At 43.2% G+C, this 21,817-nt stretch overlaps 1 protein-coding gene across 1 annotated transcript in view; it reads left to right on the forward strand.

Moving 5' to 3' along the window:
• The window catches only part of GATB (glutamyl-tRNA amidotransferase subunit B), a 167,522-nt gene that overhangs the window by 27,318 nt on the left and 118,387 nt on the right, over nt 1–21,817 (forward strand). Inside the window, exon 3 of the mRNA XM_088448261.1 lies at nt 16,246–16,359. Coding sequence (XP_088304387.1) covers nt 16,246–16,359 — 114 coding nt within the window. The remainder of the gene's footprint in view (nt 1–16,245; nt 16,360–21,817) is intronic.

The raw sequence follows: 21,817 nt of genomic DNA on the forward strand, positions 1-21,817 counted from the left end.
ACTTCTGACGCAACCTTTTTAAGGCAGGAAATACGTGCCATGAGGAGCTTTTGTAATTGGCTTAGAACGGAGGAAAGCTACTTACGGAGATCAGAAGAGAGCTGGAGTTTATGATATTCTAGATCTTTAAGTTTAGCTTCTAAATCTAGCTGTAATTGTCTATTCTGCTTGGATAATTTGGCTCCAGCTTGAATAGCAGACCCACGGACTACCGCCTTCAGAGCACACCAAAAGGTCAAAATAGAAGTGGCAGAGGATGAATTAGTACTCAGATACAGCGACAGACGATCAGCAATAGATTTTTTTCGTGAGAGGATCTGCCAATAGATGTGGAGATAATCTCCACGGACGAGGGGGTATAGAATACTTTGAGATATTCCAAGACCATAATAATTGAGCATGGTCGAACCAAGTAATAGGCAATATGTCCAATGGACCAGAACACTGTAATGTCCATTTATCTAATAGTAAAAGATCTATGCAGGAGTATGAATTATGAATGGGAGAAAAATATGTATATTCCCGCCCGGTCGGATTCTGAATCCGCCATACATAATATAAATCGAATTCCGACAAAGATTACGAAATGCTAAAGAGGGGCTAGATATGAAAGAGGCTTGAATGGGCTTGCGAGATTTATCAAGTTTAAGTTCTAGTACTAAATTAAAGTAACCTAAAAAAAATAAAGGAGCCCCGCCGCACTTTTGAATATCCAAGCTAACTCTCCTAAAAAATGGAACTTGGTTTGAGTTTGAGGCATAAATGGATACTAAAATAACCCACCTGTCCCCCAAGAGCCCAGTCAGAATGAGGTAACGACCACTCTTATCTATCACTTGAAAATGTAGATCAAAAGAGACAGAACTTGGAAAGAGAATGGCCAGAACATTACGTTCAAAGGGGCCATTTACGAAATAACCAAGAGGATATCGATGATCTCGAAAAACCGGTGGACTCCTAGATGAAAATTGGGTCTCCTGCAAAACTACCACATCAGCTTTCTGTTTATAAAAAGATCGTGCCAATCTATGCTTATTAGGAGAGTTCAAAATTTTAACATTCAAAAAAAAAACTCGTACCATCTACCCTGAAATATAGGTGATAAACAAAAACATTATAAATATAAAAAACAGAATTACATATTGCATTATAGAGCATCCCAAATGTTCATGGGGGGAAATAGGGCTGAAAAAAAAGGAAAGAGTACCAAAATTATCCGGTACATTGAGTCCATAGGACTACTGCAGTAGGAATAGCATCGGGGAAGGAGCACTAACGCCACCACCCAAGTTAAAAAAAATAAACTACTGGGTAAAACAAACTAGCATAAAAAAATATATCTAACACATATACAACATAAGCAAATAAGAATTATATTAACAAGTTAATAAATCTGCAAGAGCAGCGACCAACACAGTAACTCGCGTGTCCCAAGAAGAACCAGAAGCACCTGCAAAGAGGTGCTCATAAGAATGGGCAAAGTCAAACATAGTCCAAAAGGATGGAAACATAAACAAAGATATAAAAGACAGTCATGTTGTAGACCAATCAGGTTGAGGAGAAGGATGTTTCCGAGCAACAACTGGCAGCTTGACAATCTGAAAATAACTTTATCCCAGCATCCAATGAGGAAGCATCATATGACGAGTTTTCATAATTTAATAATCAATTTAATTGGAGATCCCCAATGATAGCGAATCTCCTGAGCACGAAGAGCAGAAGTAATCGGGGCCAAGGATCTATGCTTGGAGATGGTTAATGCAGAAAAGTCCATATAAAGTTTCAGACCCCCTTGAACATCGGACTCCCTGGCATCTCTAGCAGCTAGAAGAATATGGTCCTTGGTTGTAAATAAGTGAATTAAGAGAAGTGTATCTCTTGGACACGATCAATAAGGAGATCTTTTATCATCCACGTTAGGGAGCAACTTGCGGAAGAGCGTCATAACATAGTACAGTAACTCTTAGTTAGAGACAGAATCGGGAATGCCCCGAATTTTGATAATATTCTTCCGGGAACGATCCTCCATATCTGCCAGTTTATCTTTAAAAGCCTCCATTTTTGATAGTTGCTAGTCTTGAGCAGATATAAGAACGTTATGTGAAACAACCAGCTCCTCCAATTTACGCTCCAGGTGGTCTGTACGGGTACCGATGGCAGAAAACTCAGATTTCACCTCACGAATTGCTGCAGTAAGGTCTTGAGTGAGATCCGTCTTGAAAGCTGCCAGAACTTGACATAGAGCTTTGACTGTAAGGGGAGCATTGGAGTCAGGATCCACGCCAGAATCTAACAGGAGACTGGAGGCCCCCCTCGAGCCAGGACTGCCGGCCACAGTTGGAGGCGAAATCCCAGTAGATGAACTGGAAGTGTGAGCTATCTTCTGGCTGGAAAATACCACAGGAGGGGGAAGACCACCTTTAGGGCTTTTCAGAGGCATAGTCCAGCAAAAACTGAGAACAGGAAGCCAAATATAAATGACGGGTCACACCGATAACTCAGACTACCAGAGCAGAGAAAAATTACCATGTTGGTGGAACAGTAAAAAAAATTGTTAGATACAAATGAAGAACATGAGAAATGGGAGGTTAGATACACATGAAGAACTTGGCTAGTGTGAAGTGGAGATAGGTCACATCTGCGTCAGCAATTTGAACTCCACAGACATGAGGAGTAACAGAGATCTATAATTCACCACATAGGTAAAAACCAGGGCCAGCCACAGTATTCCCCACCAGCACTTAAAGATAAACCAGCAGGCACAGACAATCAAGAAGACGCTTCCTATAACATGCAGTGTAATTCACCCTGTGGTTAGTATTATGGAATTGCCAGAATAAAATATGGCCACCGGACCACATAGGAAGAGGGCCAGGTCCACAGCAAACTTCTGTACTTATGGGGTCCACAGCGGGGGCAGTAGAAGGACCGGGGAGCAACTCCAGGCAGTGGGAACAGTAGCTCATCAGGCACCGAGGAAGATCCAGCGGTAAGCACTCACGGGTGCCCTCAGGTCTGTGACACACGCGGTTGTCAGGCACTAGAACGGGGGGAAAGCCGGGTCTAGTAGAGCAGGACCGCAGGTAAGGAGACCTCCGTGGAGAACGAGGAGAGTCGCAAGGGGATAAGTTTTCCAGAAGACACGGCCGCAGGTGACGCTCCGGTGACCCGGAAATTGAGGCCGCGGCTTCAGGCCTACTCCAGAGTTACAAGCAGAACCACAGTGGGCGTCTGAGGCACAGGAAGGCAGGTAGCAGGTGAACCCCTGGAATATTCACATAAATGGGCGAATCCAGAGGAGCTCCAGCCAAATTAGACCACTCACAAAGGCTGTTAGGCCACGCCCCCCACTACTAATTTCTAAGGCTTGCCATCACTGTGTGCAACACATCACTGCTGAAATTGCCATAATCGCACACAGTCTTTCATAAAATAGCCCGCCGTGCAGAATTACTACAGTACTGTATACTGTATAAAATACACTGTTTACACTGTGCAGTACTGTACAATATGTGATTGGCCCCCCTATCAGGACTTACTGTACTATTGTATTCTGTAGTGCCATATCCATCCACTGCTGTATTATTGACCACTGTAGTTTTAATCAGTGGAGCGTTGAAGCTGTGTATTGCATGCTGTGGATATTGTCTAGTCTTACCACACCACGCCACGCTATTCTCATGCCGTGACTTAGAAGCCTGTATGGCGTGACTTGCGCAACAGCGTAAGAGGACACATCTGTACATGCACATAGGAGACGCAATCCACAAGCACACCTACTTGCAATACTTTCTATATGGATCCCGTTCTCAACTTATCAAATCACAGACCTGACACTCCTTCACAACCTAGCATCTGCAAGAGGGATACCGTACCACTTTTATTAGTCCCATGTGCACACTTATATCCAGGCCACATTGGCACTCATTAGGGTTCTCTCAGGCTAATCACTGGCAGGTTTTAGAATCCTGTGCCTTGTTCATCTGCTGTATAAGAGACCACCCTGGCATAGCATGCATTGGCCTCAGAATTCATGAGCTCGTATGTAATGAACATTTTGAAGGGACCCTGACAAAATGAAGAAGGGCTTCGAATACTTTGAAAAATGGATCCCAGGGACACACAAAATTATGAACTCTGTGCGTTGACTCAGTTCAGATAGCAGCAAAGAGGATCCTGCTTGTGAATGCTTATAATGGATTGTGATTCCTCTAGGGCTGTCTGTACTCATAGCAGTCAGTCATGCCTTGACGCTTTTCAATTTTAACTTTCTAAGCAAAGTTATTGTCTTCAAGCCAGAACAGCTCTCTACAATTACTATTTGGCTATTTGAGAATTGGTACAATTTGATACTTGGTACAAATTTAAATGTCTATTGTAGAATTCCCTTTATTCTGAAAATGTTATAGCTGCCTCATTTGATATCACAGTACTAGCTGTTGCCAGAAAAGATAGATAAGCACAGGCAGTTTCTTGTACTGTCATTTATTAAATTTTGCTCATACGGATAAAATGAGTTTAAGACCAATTTTCTTTTAAACTTAAAATCTACTATCTCAATTTCACATTAGCAATCCCATTTTCTCTTCTGTGTCACCTTTTGACAGAATAGAATGGATAGCATTAATATTGACTTAACAGTAGCCTTCTGGATTACAGAAGTCTTTTCAAATATGAGGAACCATTACAAACGCTACATACAAATGAACAGTGTCTCTTATTTTAAAATTGAATTACCTTTTAATGACATTTGGAAGATATATATAGCAGCTTTTTTACCACTGTTTTCAGTATTATGACTATAGATTCCACTATTGATGGAACAAGCGTATTTGTAAGAAACCGCGGAGCGACCACACGCTATTGGATTGTTCACTATACGGCTAGATGCGTTCTTTTTCCCCAAAGCCATCAAGTGCCATCTTGTGACATATTTTGCAGACTGTCCGCTTTACCTACAAATGTAGGTCCTGCTTCCGATATGGTCATTATTACGCAGCTGCAGGGATCCGGCTGTGCAATACAGTGCAAATGCAGCAGGAGCGTCTGTAGGAAATAGACACCTCCTGCATGCATCTGCAATCAGACTGTTGGCGCTGCTTCGGGTCACTATTGCGACACCAGAACCGTCGGATTTCTATGTAATCCATGGGGTTTGCATTGAAATCAGGCCTATAGATTATTTTGTTAAAACTCAGGGTTGAGATCAATAATGCAAACAAATGTCCACTAATTATTATTTCTTCTTCAGGGTCCATAGGGCTCCACAGGGAGACAATGGGGTGTAGGTGGCACTTGGAGGACTGGACACCAACAGCAAAGCTTTTCTCTATCCCAGGATGCTCCGGTCCTTCCCCCTATACCCTGCCCACAGCCTGAAAGCAACTCAGTTTCGTTGGTGTCTGGCAGGAGCTGGATCAGTGTTAGAATAGTGGGGCTGCTGTTATGCTTTATATTTATGATTTATTTTTATTAAAATTTTTCATACAGAGCTTATAGCGCTAGACAGTCCTCTGAACGCCTGCACTGCTGCTTCATCACCCCTCTGCGGCACCACGACTACAGCCCTCAGCTAGGTACTCTCGGCGGGGCTCCAGGGGGACCTAGCTAGCAGGGCTCCTCGGACCCCAGACTGCAGCCAGCACTCAAGGGGACAGGTAAGGCGGGTCCCCGTTTGCGTGGACCCGCATCTATGCACAGTCTTACCTCCGGTCTCAGGAGACAGACCGGAGGGTCCAGGACTCCACTAGACCACCAGGGTATGACCTATACAGGCACAGGGGACAGCTAAGGCTAGGGACCCGGTGGTTGATGTTACTAAAGGGGAGAAGGCCCTCTCCCTGCGGCCCCTCCCCCAGCGCAGGGCGCCATTCGACTGTGGTCTTTCTGCCCCTGAGCTGCTCCTCCCTCACCCTCCGCCCCCTCAGAGACTCACGGCAGCCATTTTCTGCAACAGTCTCACATCTCCGGGAACGATGGGTCCCTGTATACCTCTCCCAGGATCCAGGTTATACAGCCCTATTTCCTAAAAGCCAATGCGGTCTGTGTAGTTGAATTTAGTGCCCACTGCAGTTATATTGTATGCTCTGGGATAAGTTTTTATGATCAGATGAGGCAAACAATTGGCTTTTTGGCCCCAATTCAAAATGCTGTGTGTGGTGCACACTTAACACTGTCCATTGCTCAGCAATCACCAACCCAATAGTGAAGTAAAGGGTTGGAAGCATCATATTGTAGGGATGTTATTCCTCAGCGGGGACTGGGTATCTTGAATGATTAATGATTGTTGCTACAAAATACTGCAAAACAACCTGCTAGAAATCGAAAGCTTAGGAGAACGTTTACCTTACAAAAGGACAATGATCCCAAACACAAGGCCAAAAAAACACTGGCATGGTTCTACATTGACCAAATGAAAGCAAGAAATGCAATTGAGAACAACCAACCTGGAACAAATCTGCAAGAAAGAATGGCAAAAACCATCTCCAAATAGTGAGCAATCCTGTTAGAAATTTGTCTGAACAGACCTAAAGCTGGTATTGCAGCAAAAGGTGGTTCTACCACATACTCGTCTGTAGGGGTTGAACTCAAGCAATCAGCATTTTCAGGCAAATAATGAATTATGAGTTTGAAAATTTACTTTCAGAACCTACTGCAACAATCTGTGTGTCATTTGTAATACAGACACATCGGTCGACGTTTTAGGGGGTTGAATACTTTGCAAGCAAATTTATAATCCATATTAAGATACAGTCAGGTCCATAAATATTGGGACATTGACAGAATTTTCATATTTTGGCCTCTATTCACCACCACAATGGCTTTGAAATGAAACAAACAAGATGCAATTTAACTGCAGACTTTCAGATTTAATTTGAGGGTAATTACATCCAAATCAGGTGAACGGTGTAGGAATTACAATGGTTTCTATATGTGCCTCCCACTTTTTAAGGGGCCAAAAGTAATGGGACAAACTAAACAACCCTAAATCTAACTTTCAATTTTTAATACTTTGTTGCTAATCCTTTGCAGGCAATTACAGCCTGAAGTCTGGAACGCATAGACATCACCAGACGCTGGGTTTCATCCCTGGTGATGCTCTGCCAGGCCTCTACTGCAAATGTCTTCAGTTCCTGCTTGTTCTTGGGGCATTTTCCCTTCAGTTTTGTCTTCATCAAGTGAAATGCATGCTCAGTCGGATTCAGGTCAGGGGTTTGAGTTGGCCATTGCATAACATTCCACTTTTTAGCCTTACAAAACTCTTTGGTTGCTTTTGCAGTATGCTTCGGGTCATTGTCCATCTGCACTGTGAAGCGCCGTCCAATGAGTTCTGAAGCATTTGACTGAATATGAGCATATAATATTGCCCGAAACACTTCAGAATTCATTCTGCTGCTTTTGTCAGATGTCAGATCATTCCTTCACTCCATACTCTTCTCTTCCCATCACTCTGGTACAAGTTGATCTTTGTCTCATCTGTCCATAGGATGTTGTTCCAAAAGTGTAATGGCTTTTTTAGATGTTGTTTGGCAAACTCTAATCTGGTCTGTTTTTGTGGCTCACCAATGGTTTACATCTTGTGGTGAACCCTCTATATTCACTCTTGTGAAGTATTCTCTTGATTGTTGACTTTGACACATATACACCTACTTCCTGGAGAGTGTTCTTGATTTGGCCAACTGTTGTGAAGGAGTTTTTCTTCACCAGGGAAATAATTCTTCTGTCAACCACAACAGTTGTTTTCCGTGGTCTTCCAGGTCTTTTGGTGTTGCTGAGCTCTCCGGTGCATTCTTTCTTTTTAATAATGTTCCAAACAGTTGATTTGGCCACACCTAATGTTTTTTCTATCTCTCTGATGGGTTTGTTTTGATTTTTCAGCCTAATGATGGCTTGCTTCACTGATAGTGACAGCTCTTTGGATCTCATATTGAGAGTCGACAGCAACTGATTCCAAATGCAAATGTCACACCTAGAATCAACTCCAGACCTTTTACCTGCTTAATTGATAATGAAATAATGAAGGAATAGCCCACACCTGTCCATGAAATAGCTTTTGAGTTGATGGTCCCATTACTTTTGGCCCCCTAAAAAGTGGGAGGCACATATTGAAACTGTTGTAATTCCTACACCGTTCACCTGATTTGGTTATAATTACCCTCAAATTAAATCTGAAAGTCTGCAGTTAAAGCACATCTTGTTTGTTTCATTTCAAAGCCATTGTGGTGGTGAATAGAGGCCAAAATATGAAAATTCTGTCAATGTCCCAATATTTATGGACCTGACTGTATGTTTGTTCAAGTTTAGATTTAATAATAAATGAGAGTGCCCCTAAGAAATGCTCTAAAAGCAGCCTACAGAATGTGTGAACTCTGGGCCTGATTCAGACCCGGTCGCAAGCGCTGTGCGCTCGCAATGGGTCGATGGTGCGCATGCGCGAGACCCGGATAGCGACGGGCACTCCGTCGCTCTGGGTCTCACAACAAAGGGGGCGAGCTGTCGATGTTGAGTGACAGCTCGCCCCCTTTGGTGGGCGGGCCGGGAGAGTGGCTGCCCAAATGGAGGCATTCCCATGTGAACGCCTCCGTTTGGAGCGGCCCCACTGACATCACGAGTGATGTCAGTGGGAGAGATTTCAGCTCTGTTAGAGCCAAAATCTCTCTGGGGCTTGCAGCAACGAGACCGTACCACAAGGGTCTCGTCGCAAGCCCGATAGTCGTGATGGTCTTCCTGGCCGCTTGTTATAGCTGTGGGTGGTCACCCACAGCTATGCGAGCGGCCAGGAGGCCGTTCTAAAAAAAAAAATAGCCCGGCCCTGATTCAGAGCGAGCGCTCTGTCAGAGCATCCGGCTCTGAATCGGGGCCTCTGTATGTTTGTAGCAAAGTATCCCTCTAGCCTACCAATCAATTCTGACCCCCTCCCCAATTAAAGTAAGCTTCCATAACCTAGTTCTATAGACCAGTGGAGTGAGGACACAGCTGTACTTCTCCCCAGATGTGTTTCCACCACCATGTCATGTCAGGGTTGTTTTCTAATTTGTCCCACAACAAGCTTTTAATTTGATCATTTACACCTGTTTTCCAAGTGAACAGATAAAAAGCAAGTAACGAAACAGAGACACCACACATTTCAGTAGCTTGCCTTCAGTAACTACTGTACTTGCCTTGTACTAGGAAACTGCCCTGCAATTTACCTTTCCTGTGGAAAATGTATTTGGGGTTCACCTTTCTTGAACTACAAAATTTCCCATATTAATAACATATTAAAATTGTAGCTAAACAAAAGGTAATAGCAGTGCTATAAAGTGTGGCAAATATGTTACTTGTTTACTGATGATAACCAAAGAGAAAAGCAGAGCTGTGATATACTAAACCTATACAATACACAACAGCAGGTGAATGCATAATTTAAACGAGTTAATTAGAGCATGTCCAATAAAGTGCATATCCTGGTTGGGCTATGACTGCCTGTCGTCTATCCATTGCATGGCATCTCAAGGAAAATGTTAAAATGTGTGCTGCCATCTGCTGTAACAAGCAAATCTTGCAGGGAACAGAATTGAGAACTGGAGATGTAAGTACCAAAGCCTCCATTTGACCTGGGTGATCCGTGCACAACTCTTTTGCACTTCAATCCTAAGGCGGTAGAAGCACCATCTGTCTAGCTGCTCCTCATTCAGCTGGAGGTATCAGTCATTCTGCTGTGCCCTCTGCATCAAATGGCTGCGGTGAGGGGCTCAGTAAATCGGCCAGCCACTTGACGGAGCTCTAAGCATATAATACTGATAGTATATCTTCTTGGGATCTGTACCTGCCACGCAACCAATCAGGACAACTGATTACATATGTACCGCTATTAGGAGAAAAGGGCGAAATACACAGTAGTTATAATGGATCTTGCTGCTTCAAGCCGGACCCTCAAAAAGTATCCTACATATACATTTGTGATATTTGAATTGTTCAAGACAAATTTCCCAAGGTAATGAGATATATCTATATACAGTATATATACAAATGTTCTAAAATACAATATACCCTGGAACCAGCTTCTAGGATATATCGTCTTTGGGGGCTTGTAATTGTCTACTGCTACTACTATTGTTGTACTACTATGTGTATATTATTCTTTTGCATGTACTTTATTTCTTGCACTTTGTTTGCTACTTTTGCACAGCACTGCAGATCCTTTGTTGCATCCTGCAAATAAAGGATAAAATGATACGTTTTGCGTCTTCTCCACCAATTAAACATTCCCTATATTAATATTAAAAGCAATGGTAATCAAGTAGGGGGTCTTTTTTAATGGGTGTAGTACTACTTTAAAATGAGTCTTTACCAGCTCTGAATATGTCAGTCTTTTTTCAGAATCGTCAGAGACTATATATTAAGAATTGCCTCACATCCTATCAACAGGTTGGAAACTGCCTTCATTTGAATGGAAAAAGTATAGATGTTCTCAAATATGCGAAGTAACAACTTCTAGTTAACTCTGGTGTGAATATTTAACAAAAAAGAATGAATAAGATTATAATCATCAAAATGTAGTCACCAACACTATAGTACATGATCGTGTTTGCTGTGATTTGGATGCTTAGTTGATTAGACTATTGTTTTGCTTCTTTTATAAATTATATAGTTGGAATATCCTTTTACGTATAAAAGTAAAATGCAAGATGCTACTCCATAAAAAATTGTGTACATTTTTTAAAGCAGAACTAACTTTGTCCTTCTGTTTCTATGTTTGTTAGAACATTGAGGGACACTTATAAAACTGGTGCAAAATAAAAAAAAAAATGTTGTTACTCATAGCAACCCCTCAAATTTGTGCTGTTTTTTTTGTTTTTTTTTAGTTTAGAAAATAAATAGTACATCTGATGGATTGATATAGGCAACACCACCTTGTTTTGTCTTGCACCAGTTTTCACAACTAGCTGCACTGTAGTTTAGCATTTTGTTTTCACTTTTTCACCCCAAAATGTAAACATTTTTTGGGGTGTCCCGGTTTTTTTTTTTTTTGGCACATTTCGTTTTAAAGGGGCATTCCCGAGAGTGCAGGCTATTTTTTTTAAGCCTGCACCCCTAAACCCCAAATTTGCACTTTTTTTTCACCTGCTATTGATAATTGAAAAATTATCCCTGGTTTTTTTTAAATGACCTTTCACCCCATTTATGAAAAAAAAACGTGAATTTACGGGAAATATGCCTGGGACCCCCCTAAAGATGTCCAGACATGGGGAATCACTATGGGTACCCCCATTTTTGACTGCTGAAGGAAGTCAGGGTTTGTAATAGCCACGCAAGGTGCAATTTTGCGGCTATGAAGAAGTGGTAAAGAATAGCACTTAGATTATTTTTGGGGGGAAATTAACTATTCCTATCAAATTTGGGGTACATGAAAATGGGGGTAAGCATTTTTTTAAGTCCCTAAAGTTATTTTTTACAAATCTGCTAAATTGCACCTGCCGCTTGTCCCTGCAATGAAGAAAACACTTGCCGCATATATGGGGACCCGACCTGAATTAATTTAGACAGTTTGGCACTTTGTTCCCCTTTTTTTTTTTTACCCCCAAAATTAAACATAATTTTTTTGGGGTGTCCCAAATATTTGTAAACTTTTTTTTGACGCAGTTTACCTTTAGGGGACTGTCTTAAGGCTGCACGGGGGTTCCCGCAATGTTGTACCCCAAAACCCCAATTCTGCACTTTTTACCGCCTGTCATTCATAGGCTATACTTTACCGCCTATTACATTGCATTGACTTTTCGCCTAGGCGGAAAGTCTTTGAAATTGAATACGGGGTAAAACCAAAACAGGCGATAATGACGTCATCGGCGGTAAATTACCGCGGATCCGGACTTATACCTGAAATTGAATACGGCCCATAGATTTAAATAAAAATGTTAGCCCACTTTTATTAACAAATGATTTGAAAATTGTTGGTCTATGGTCTTTGGTCTTTTTGTGCAATCATTCACAAATATTTCATGCACATGAACAATAAATTGATGAACGATTTGTGAAGATCTTTTGATCTTTCAAAGACAAGTCAGCTAGTGGATGGGCAGCTTAAGAGGTAGGTTTTGAAAGAGCACTTGAAATATAGAAGGTTGGCGTCTGGACAGACATGGTAGAGCATTTCATAAATCAGGGCTCGACAAATTTGTGTAAAATCCAGTACCCAGCTTAAAAGTTTAGGAGAAAGACATCAACCTCAACCAAAACATATGAAAACTTCTATAGACCACCACATATGCCTCTTCAGCGCCCATCAGTCCACCACACATAACATTTCAATGTTCGTCAGATTTTGCCACATGCCCATACTTGCCCCCAATTCTAAATACTGTATGCCACACAGTTGGGCCCAAATTCAGATTATGACAAACAGTAGAGCCCAAATTCATATTTTGACACACAAAATTCATAGCATGCAACAGAGTACAGCTTCAATTCCTTTCATTCCTACATTCTATAAATCTTTTCCAGGAGCAGCCTGGTTCGGGGGCAGGGAAGGACACTTGATGCAATTAGGCCCTGCCCCTTTCCTGGAAAAGGTGGCAAATTGCAACATTTAGTCCCGCCCTTTCGCAGAGGACCTGCAAATTCCCCATTAAATCTCCCCATCCTGCCCGCTTTACTAGGAAGTGGGCAGGATGCGGGAGATCTGCCTACACTTCTTGGGATGCGGGGGACTACCCGAAAAATCGGGAGCCTCCCCACGCCTACCATGAGTGTAGGCAAGTATGATTAAGTCCCCATAAGATCCTGAAATGGAGCAGCATCCTGAGGTCTTGAAAAATGGTGGTGCGAAGTCGCCAATGTCTCTGGTAGTGAGGAACCTCCTCTAAAGTCAAAATAAAAGATAAACTGAACAACCAATCAGCAAAGCTGCTGCTGACAGCTGTGAAACTGGAGACGGAGCAGCATTGGTGCCAATCCCTGCTGTGAAAACTGAAATCTCCAGTCCCACCCCAGGATCTAATCTTGTCCCCAGTGAGCCTGGAGCAGCAGCAGCTGTTGTGGGACAGTAATCATGCCACACTTATGTATTTGGCTTGACCATAATCCTACCAGCTTCTGAGATACTAGCCAAAATGTGAGAGCTAGTACACCACCGTTGAATACAAGGCCATGTAATAACCTTCACTTGCTTTTCAGGGACATGGGTGTTATATGTTTTGAATGTGAAATCACCTTTAACATTATTAATAAATATGTGATGTACACAAATCATGAGAGACACGTGTAAGACGATACCTGTAGCTCCTGGAACCTCCACATTACCAGTTGTTGATCAGGGAACAACCCCACCCCAAGAAGCTAGAGAAGAGTATTATCCCAGCAATGTAAACAACACTAAAGGAGTGTGTCAGTGTAGAAAATGAAGCAGCCAGGTGCAGATAAAACAGTGAAGGTAGTCAGTCTCTATGCTCAGTTGAAGAGCCAACATGGTAAGATGTTTCAGCAGACAAACATTATTACTGTGCATAATGTTCTGTAATGATGATCCTCCTTTGCTGTATCAACAAGCTGCTCCTGCAGTGTCCAGCTCCTGGTGATCAAACTCCTCCACTGTGCCAGAGTGGTAGGGAGAAGTCAGCCACCCACTTGGCTGAAACTTTCAGGCAGAAGGGAGGAGGTGGAACCACACTGTTATGTGGCTGGCATGCCCGTCCTACTCCAGTAACCACCTCTGGACGAACACTTTTTTTTTCTATAATTGGCTTTCTTAGTAGTTTACTGTACCTGGTTCTTGTAAGACCTTGGGCCTGATTCAGACTTGGGAATAGAGAGAGAGATAGCACTTAACTGTGTACCTGGACAAACCATGTTGCAATGCAAGGGGTGTAAATACATAAAAAAAATTTTGCTTGCAGTGTAAATACTGGCTGCTTTTACATGTAGCCCACAAATACTGTACAGCTTTATTATTATTCAGCAATTTAGATGTCAGTTTGGGCACCTCCCTCCCAAATCTAAATCTCTCTGCACATTTTAAATCTGCCCCACCTGCAGTGCAGCATGGTTTCAACAAGATGATCAGTTGAGAGAGATATCTCTCTCTATTCCCAACCCTGAATCAGGCCCCTAGTCACCAGGACCAAAATCTCAATCGCCTTGGCAATCAGCACAAGTTTATTCTTGAGGCTGGATTGAGAGATGGTTTCCAGAGAGGAGTAACAGTGTAGGTTAGAGGCAAATAGAAGAGAGCGAGAAGGAGTGTATATCGTTGCTTGGTCAGAGATATATAAAGGGGAACATTTGCAGAGGATAATAAGCTTAAATGTAATTCTGGAGGTAATGCAGAGATTTGCAGTGGTGCAGCAGATGTGATGGAGAAAGGTCAGTCTCACTAAAGCATTTAGGAGGAGTGGTAACACTTGGAGGGGGAAAGACGATGAGCTCCGATATGGATATATTTGGCTTTAGGTAACATTGGGTTATTGGCGATGGCAGAGAGTCAGTTGGACACATGGGATAAGAAAGGAGAAGAGGTACATTTGTGTGTCGTCAGCATAGAGGGTGTAATGCAGGCCAAAGAGGGTAGAAGATCACAGAGAGAACAGGTATAAAGGGAGATTAACAGTCAAGAACAGAGAGCTTTGAGGAACTACAACCGATAAAGGTAGTGGAGAAGATGATGTGACTGCTGTAGAGACACTGAGGGTAAAAATAGGAGAGAAAAGTGGTTGAAGTGAGGCTGGTAGAACGTGCCAGGCCTTTTAGGTGTTAAATCATATGTACGGGTTTAGGTGAAGGAAAGAAGTTTGGGGTCAGAGAGCAGGGAGAGAGAGTTTGAGAAACTGGAGAGATGGGAGAACACTAGGTCCATTGATAGCCTATCACAATGGGTGGGAGATGATGTCCACTGGGAGAGATAAGAAGAAGCGGGACGAAGTAAGTATAAGGTGTTGAGACAGCAGTGCCAGTGGGGTTGTCAATGGGGTGAGTGGTATGTTATGTCCACAGTTATGTCCAATGATATGTTGACATGATAACACGCGTTCAAGAACACGCCCTTGTTCAAGAACACGCCCCCTTCCCCACCCCCAAACGGCCGCAGCATGTCAATCATACTGATGTTTAGAGGGTAATTCACGCGATCTCACAGACACTGATTGGCACATGCTCAGTACAGTTCCTGCACACGCGCCGATCAGCCACCATTGGAGTTGTACGCAAACCATCGGGTTTGCATACAACTCTAAATCAGGCACACTCTACATAGGTAATTGAAACAAAAGCCCTTTCCTTATCCCTAGTGCAATAATTGGGTTCTGGTACCAGTCATGTTAAAGGAAAAAAAAAAAAAGTGATACTTTACCTATTTGAATCCAGAAATATTTCTCAGTTCTTGGCATGCACGAAATATGTCCTAGGATATTGTTCTTTTTGATAACTAGGTGCAAATTCAGTCAGCATAATTACAGTAGCTTGATTTCTTTGTGCACCTCCAGAGACTGCCAGCAGTAATCAGCCACATCCCGCAAAGCTGCTGGAAGCGATTCTGGCAGCAGCTCACAGGTATGTAATTGAATGGTCCCCTAGTGATGTCAGCGAGTGAAGAGGATATAATTCAGAGCTGTTTATAAAGTACCCACAGCAGTCATGTATTGCAATGATAATCATAATTCACAGAATTGTCATAGTTGTGGGCAATAAGGAAAAAACAGAATGGGTTCATTTCTTTGCTTACACTATCCTCCAGCTTCTGGTGGTTTCAGAGTATGAGTTTTACCTTTGGCTCTGAAATTATATAAGGCTTTACAGTCAATCAAAACACTGTATTTCAAGCTTTTATTACATCGACAATTTTATTGCTTTCCGTACAATGTTTACTGAATCTCTAAATGAATTGTAGGTGACAATAATGGAGAAGCTATTAAGTTACTTTGGAATTAACACCTTACATGAAATCTTTTGAACACCAGCAATACGTAGTACAGACACTGTGTTTTTTTCCTGCATCTATAGACGTTAACCCCCAGTTTATCTAACTTGCTGAACCTTTCATTCATTTTGTCTCATAAAACTCAATGAGTCTTATTCCATCTGGACGCTGAGCATCACTAGTCTCCAATTGATTATCTGCGTAACTCCTTGATCTGTGAACTAGCTGGCTGCCTCTGACGCATCACACCAAGGAATCCTGATTTTCTTTGTTCACAGGACGTGACCGCCTCATGCAGGGACAACATATTGTAAATCCACTCCAGTCACAGCTCTAGTTTGTTTGTTTTATTACAGACATTAAACAAGAGATGTGTAGAAGCAGCAGTGATGACAAGCCACGCTTTAAACTGCACCATAAACAAGAAGTCCCTGTTTGATAGAAAACATTATTTCTATGCTGACCTGCCTGTAAGTATTTATGTGAATCATCTGTATACAGACAATTTTTCATCCTTATTAGTTTTGTTTAATAATGTTTGCGTAAAGTCTTTAATCAGGGTGTCTAATGTCTTATTGAATTAGTGAAAATGTGATTGAATTAAGGTGGGTTACTTCTACATTACTAAATGTAAATGACACAAAACACACAATGGGAAAGCCATTAGGAAGAGTTAGGAGCCAGCTAATACAATGGTTCCCAGCTACTCCCTAATGCTTGCTACACACCTGAGTGAACCAGTGGCCAGCCGACCATCACACAGACCGAGAGACCGATTTGATAAGCATACACACTTAACAATCGGCCGCTCCATACTTTTGGCCACACATCACAAGTGGACGGGCAAATTTAAATGCTCGCTCAGTTGTGGTGTCGGTGGTTCCTGTAGCTAGTGTATCAGGATGGTAGGTGGGTCACCCGTACACACCGAGATATTGCTTTTGCCATGCTACGCAGCCAACACAATATATTTATGAACAACGTCGTTCACATATATATTATGTGCACACACGAGCCGAAGGACTTAACGATATATCAAACATCGGCTGTACGAACAATATATGTCATAGTGTGTACCCAGCCTAACAGTCAAGTCTTTTAGGATATTAAGCCTGAACAGAGGTGGTACAATCAAAATTATTAAAGTCATCTGTGCTCAAGCTTTACAACCTGGGCTGTTAAGGGGGCTTGAGGTCTGGAATTTGGGTACACCGAGCTTATAGTTGCAGTCACTGGCATCTAAATAAGTGCCATCAAGTACAGATAATTAAGTGCTACCTGTTGATTTATAATGCAAGATTTAACTGACCGTAATGCAACCCTGTTATTTTCTCCTGCTTCTCTATTTTAGTTGACATTGAGCTTCCTTTACATAATGAATTTACTTCAATTTGATGTTTAAGGTGCTATTACTATTTAAATGTGTTTTAAAAAGCAGAAATGTGGGGGCGTGGCTTGGCTGATCTGTAGAGAGGTCGCATCTCTCTGAGTACTCCCTTCCTGAGCCAAAATAGGGCACAGAGACCACCCATCCCTGGCCCTTTTGCTCCCATATCACCCCCTACGTCCGGAGACTGATTAGAAAAGACCGCAGAGCCGCCAACTGCCACCAGCCGGTAAGGCCTACTCCCTGCCCTTTAGCCGCGGGCTAAATTTCAGGTTGGAGTGCCGCGAATTCACAACCAACATCTCCGGACTCTGTGACCAGACCGGACCACTCCGTTTCACCCACTCTGCCTTTGACCTACCTCCGGAGGAGCGAGACCCAGCTCAACCAGTCGCCAGGTACGAGGCTTCTGTTTCCCCGAAGGCCACCATCTGCCTGCTCCCTGTGCGGTGAAGCAGAGGGGCCTACACAGCAGATCCGCTGCATTGACGGTCCTCTCCACGCGGTGAGAGACCTCTGTGTGTCTCTGCCTTGGTTCGGAGGCGGCTGCCCGCATGGTTCCCGCTGCAGCACCGTAGGGAAGACCGCGCTGCTGACTTGCAGCTTTCACGGCTGTTGCACGGGAGATGCAACGCTGGTCCCCTCGCACTACCCTTTCCCTGCCTATTGTGCTGCAGAGGACTAGACTTGCATCATTGATCTGGGGTGGGACGCCAACCATATTAGCCCACACACTAAAACGTGGTTGTGGTGGATAGAGGAATCAAGAGCTCACATGTTTGAATTTCCTGGTTATCCCTGCTGTATGGATTTGACAGATTTGGAGGATTAAGAAACACCCTACAGAACCTGCTCTATAACTAACGTTGTTGTGCAGTTTAACCCCAGGAGGCTCATGGGTACTGCAAAAATCTTTGGAGTATGAAGCTGATCATTCGACTCAGGATGTGTGCATAAAGTGTTAGACCCCCCCCCTCTCATGTCGGTTGCTGGGGCCCAACGGTATACCGAATGATTTGTCCCAGAAGATGAGATATGTCTTGAAGTGTTTGGTCTACAATAACCTACAGTATATTCATACTTGCATTCATCTTAATACCTATCAGCAATGGAGAAATTTGTTCCGCCTAAATATCCTCGATCACGAGGAAGGAGATCGTCGTAAAACAGATGGTTCACAAATGGACGCTGTAGGGCAAGACGAATCTTCAAAAGAGGGTTCTGACCCACAGGCTTCAAATCCCATTTAGTATAAAGACGTTGTTAAAGCCATCAAAGAAACAATGGAACCATTATTACAACAGCAAACTGACAAGTTTACAGCAAGTATTAAAGATTAAAAGAAGCAGCTAAATCAGACAAACACACAAGTGAAAGTGAATGAGCAGCGGTTAGGCGAAGCGTTCCATGATATTGCCCAATTGCGACAACAAGTTGATTGAGACTCTAAACTTAAACTTTAGCTCCAAATTAGAACTGATGACCTCGAAAACCGTTCCAGACAGAGTAATTTAGGTCTGTGGGGCTACCGGAATATATTAAATCTGAGGCGTTGGTGGACTTTGTGTCAACTATTTTGCCTTCGCTGCTACAATTTACATCAACTTCAGGGCCCCTGATTGTGGAACGTGCACATCCCCTTGGGTCCTACAAGGGGAAACCTAAACACACAACCCAGAGCAGTCATATTCCGCTGTCTTAATTATGCCCTAAAAGAAGAATTATGGAAGGCTTTCAGGAAAAGAGATTCAATAGATTGGGAGTCACATCATCTTCTCCTGTTTCAGGACTTTTCGGCAGAAGTCTCTAAGGCACGAACAGAGTTTACACCGATATGTTCTGCTCTCTTTAAGAAAAACAGACGTTATGCTCTACTTTTTGCGGCTAAGCTACGGATATTCTGCGAAGACGGCTTTAAAGATTTTCTTACAGTTGAAGAGGCAAAAGGTTATCTGCAAGAAAAAGAGACTGAGATGACCGACCATATTTCAGAGTCAACGATGTTGGACAATGGCTGATGTAAGATCCAGCCTTTATGGGCTTACTACAAAGCTTACAGGCCCCCCTTATATCCTTCTTGCCTTTGTCCTTTTTGCATATGAGTAGAAAATGTAGGGACAGTGTTATGACTAAATGAACGTTTTATGTGCCTACCGCTTTTTGCAGTCAAAATGAGAGTTTGATGTTTACCTTCACTATTGTTGTATTACACTAGGTGGGGTAGAGTTTCTCTTTACATATTAACCAAAATTGAGATTATATGTTGTTATATGAGTCCTTCATTATGGGCGATTGAACTATGTTAATATTTAATACAGTGTTATAGGGCTCCCGGGGACCGGAGAGGGGTATATTATGCCTTTTGCGACCTGGAGTGCCTTCCCATGATATGGGGATGTCCCTTTAGTTCGCAATGGAAGATTTGCTGGACAGGGGTGGCTCATGAGCTACCTCTGCCGAAGTTACATGTTGATATGTTTACTATGTGTTTTACCCTTTTGAATAGAAAAGTTATTTTCTATTTTCTGTTTTCCTATGTCCCTCCCCACCTTAGTCCTGTCTGATAGCTCTTACTCTTTACGTTGAAATCTGGCACACCTCACGCAGCAAATGGTCTTGGGTTTTGTATTTTCTCCTGCATATACATTTTATACTTTTCTCATACTGTTTAACAGGCTAAACTCCACAGATATTTTTCATGAACATTTATTTTACTCAACATATATTCATAGTTGCTCTTTCATGGCCTCATTGAAATTTTGTACATTCAACGTTGGTGGAATTAACTCACCAGCTAAGAGAACGAAGATACTTACACTTTTAAACAAGTTGAATGTAGATATAGCTATGTTACAGGAGACACACCTTACTGATGAGGAGTATAAAAAACGGACAAAGTTTAGATATACAGCCGCGGCTTATGCATCTTACAATTCGAAATCTAGAGGAACAACCATACTGATTAAAAACTCTGGGCCTGATTCAGACCCACTCGCGAGCGGCTGTCCGCCCGCAAGTGGGTCGATGGTCTGCACTGCGCATGCGCGCGACGGAGGGAGCTCCGTCGTGCGCATGCGCGAGACGCGACGAGCGAAGGACTTTCCTTTGCTCGTTGTGTCTGATCAAAGGGGGCGTGCTGTCGATGTTGATTGACAGCACGCCCCCTTTGGTGGGCGTGCCTCCCAGACGGGGGCGTTCCCAAGGGAACGCCTACCGTCAGAAGCCGGCCCCACTGACATCACTAGTGATGTCAGTGGGAGTGATTTTGGCTCTGATAGAGCCAAAATCACTCCGGGCCTTGCGTTTGAGAAACTCAACCGCAGGCTTCGGCTCGCAGTGGCGATGGTCGCGATGGTCAAGACCATCGCGTCCATCATCCTGCACGCTCGTATAAACTGTGGGTGGTGACCCACAGCTATACGAGCGTCCAGGAGGACGCTCCATAATTATGGAGGTGGGCCCTGATCCAGAGCGTGCGCTCTAGCCAGAGCGTCCGGCTCTGAATCAGGGCCTCTGTACCTTATATTATTCATACTAAAATCTGTGATCCAAATGGGAGGTTTGTGATAATAGATGTTTATTTCGGTACAAGACGTGTTATACTGTGCTCATTGTATGCCCCGACTGTTTATTGTAGATCCTTTTTCACTACGATAGTCAGAAAACGTTATGTATATCTAGACTCTAATATTTTAATTGGAGGAGATTTTAATACAGGGGCCACACCGGAATTGGATCGCAGTGGCCCCATGGCAAACCGAAATATCTCTTCACAGCTGGGTATTAAATTTATATGTGATCAATTAAATCTTAGTGATATCTGGAGGCAGAGAAACCCCACAGCACGTACATATACGTGTGTCTCCGCTGCACATGGATCTCTCTCCCGCTTGGATTACCTCCTTGTTTAAAAAAATTTGCCACCCAATATTTCTAGGATAGATATTGATCCGGTTGCATTGTCAGATCATGCAGTGGTGTGGCTTGAAATGGATTGTGGGGATTCTGGGGGGGGACATAGACAGTGGAGATTTCCTACTTGGCCTCGTCCCGTAGTTTCCAGCAGCCCTTACTTTCAGCTTGGGAAGACTATGTGGCTAATAATTAGAACCATAAGTCAGATCCTATATTATTTTGGCAAACGACGAAAACCGTTGTAAAATGTCATATAATCTCCTACACTAAGGCACAAAGGCCCTGATTCAGAGCCGGACGCTTTGACCAGAGCGCTCGCTCTGAATCAGGGCCCTCCTCCATCAAAATGGAGCGTCCTCCTGGACGCTCATATAGCTGTGGGTCACCACCCACAGCATATACGAGCGTGCAAAAAGATGGTCGCGATGGTCTTGACCATCGCGACCATCGGACTTGCGAGGGAAACCCTGCGGTCGGGTTTCCCAGCCGCAAGCCCAGGAGTGATTTTGGCTCTATCAGAGCCAAAATCACTCCCACTGACATCACTAGTGATGTCAGTGGGGCCGGCTTCAGACGGTAGGCGTTCCCACGGGAACGCCTCCGTCTGGCAGGCACGCCCCCGGCAT

This window comes from Taudactylus pleione, unplaced genomic scaffold (genome assembly GCF_031769625.1).
Source record: "Taudactylus pleione unplaced genomic scaffold, aTauple2 ptg000021l, whole genome shotgun sequence".
Lineage (NCBI taxonomy): Eukaryota > Metazoa > Chordata > Amphibia > Anura > Myobatrachidae > Taudactylus > Taudactylus pleione.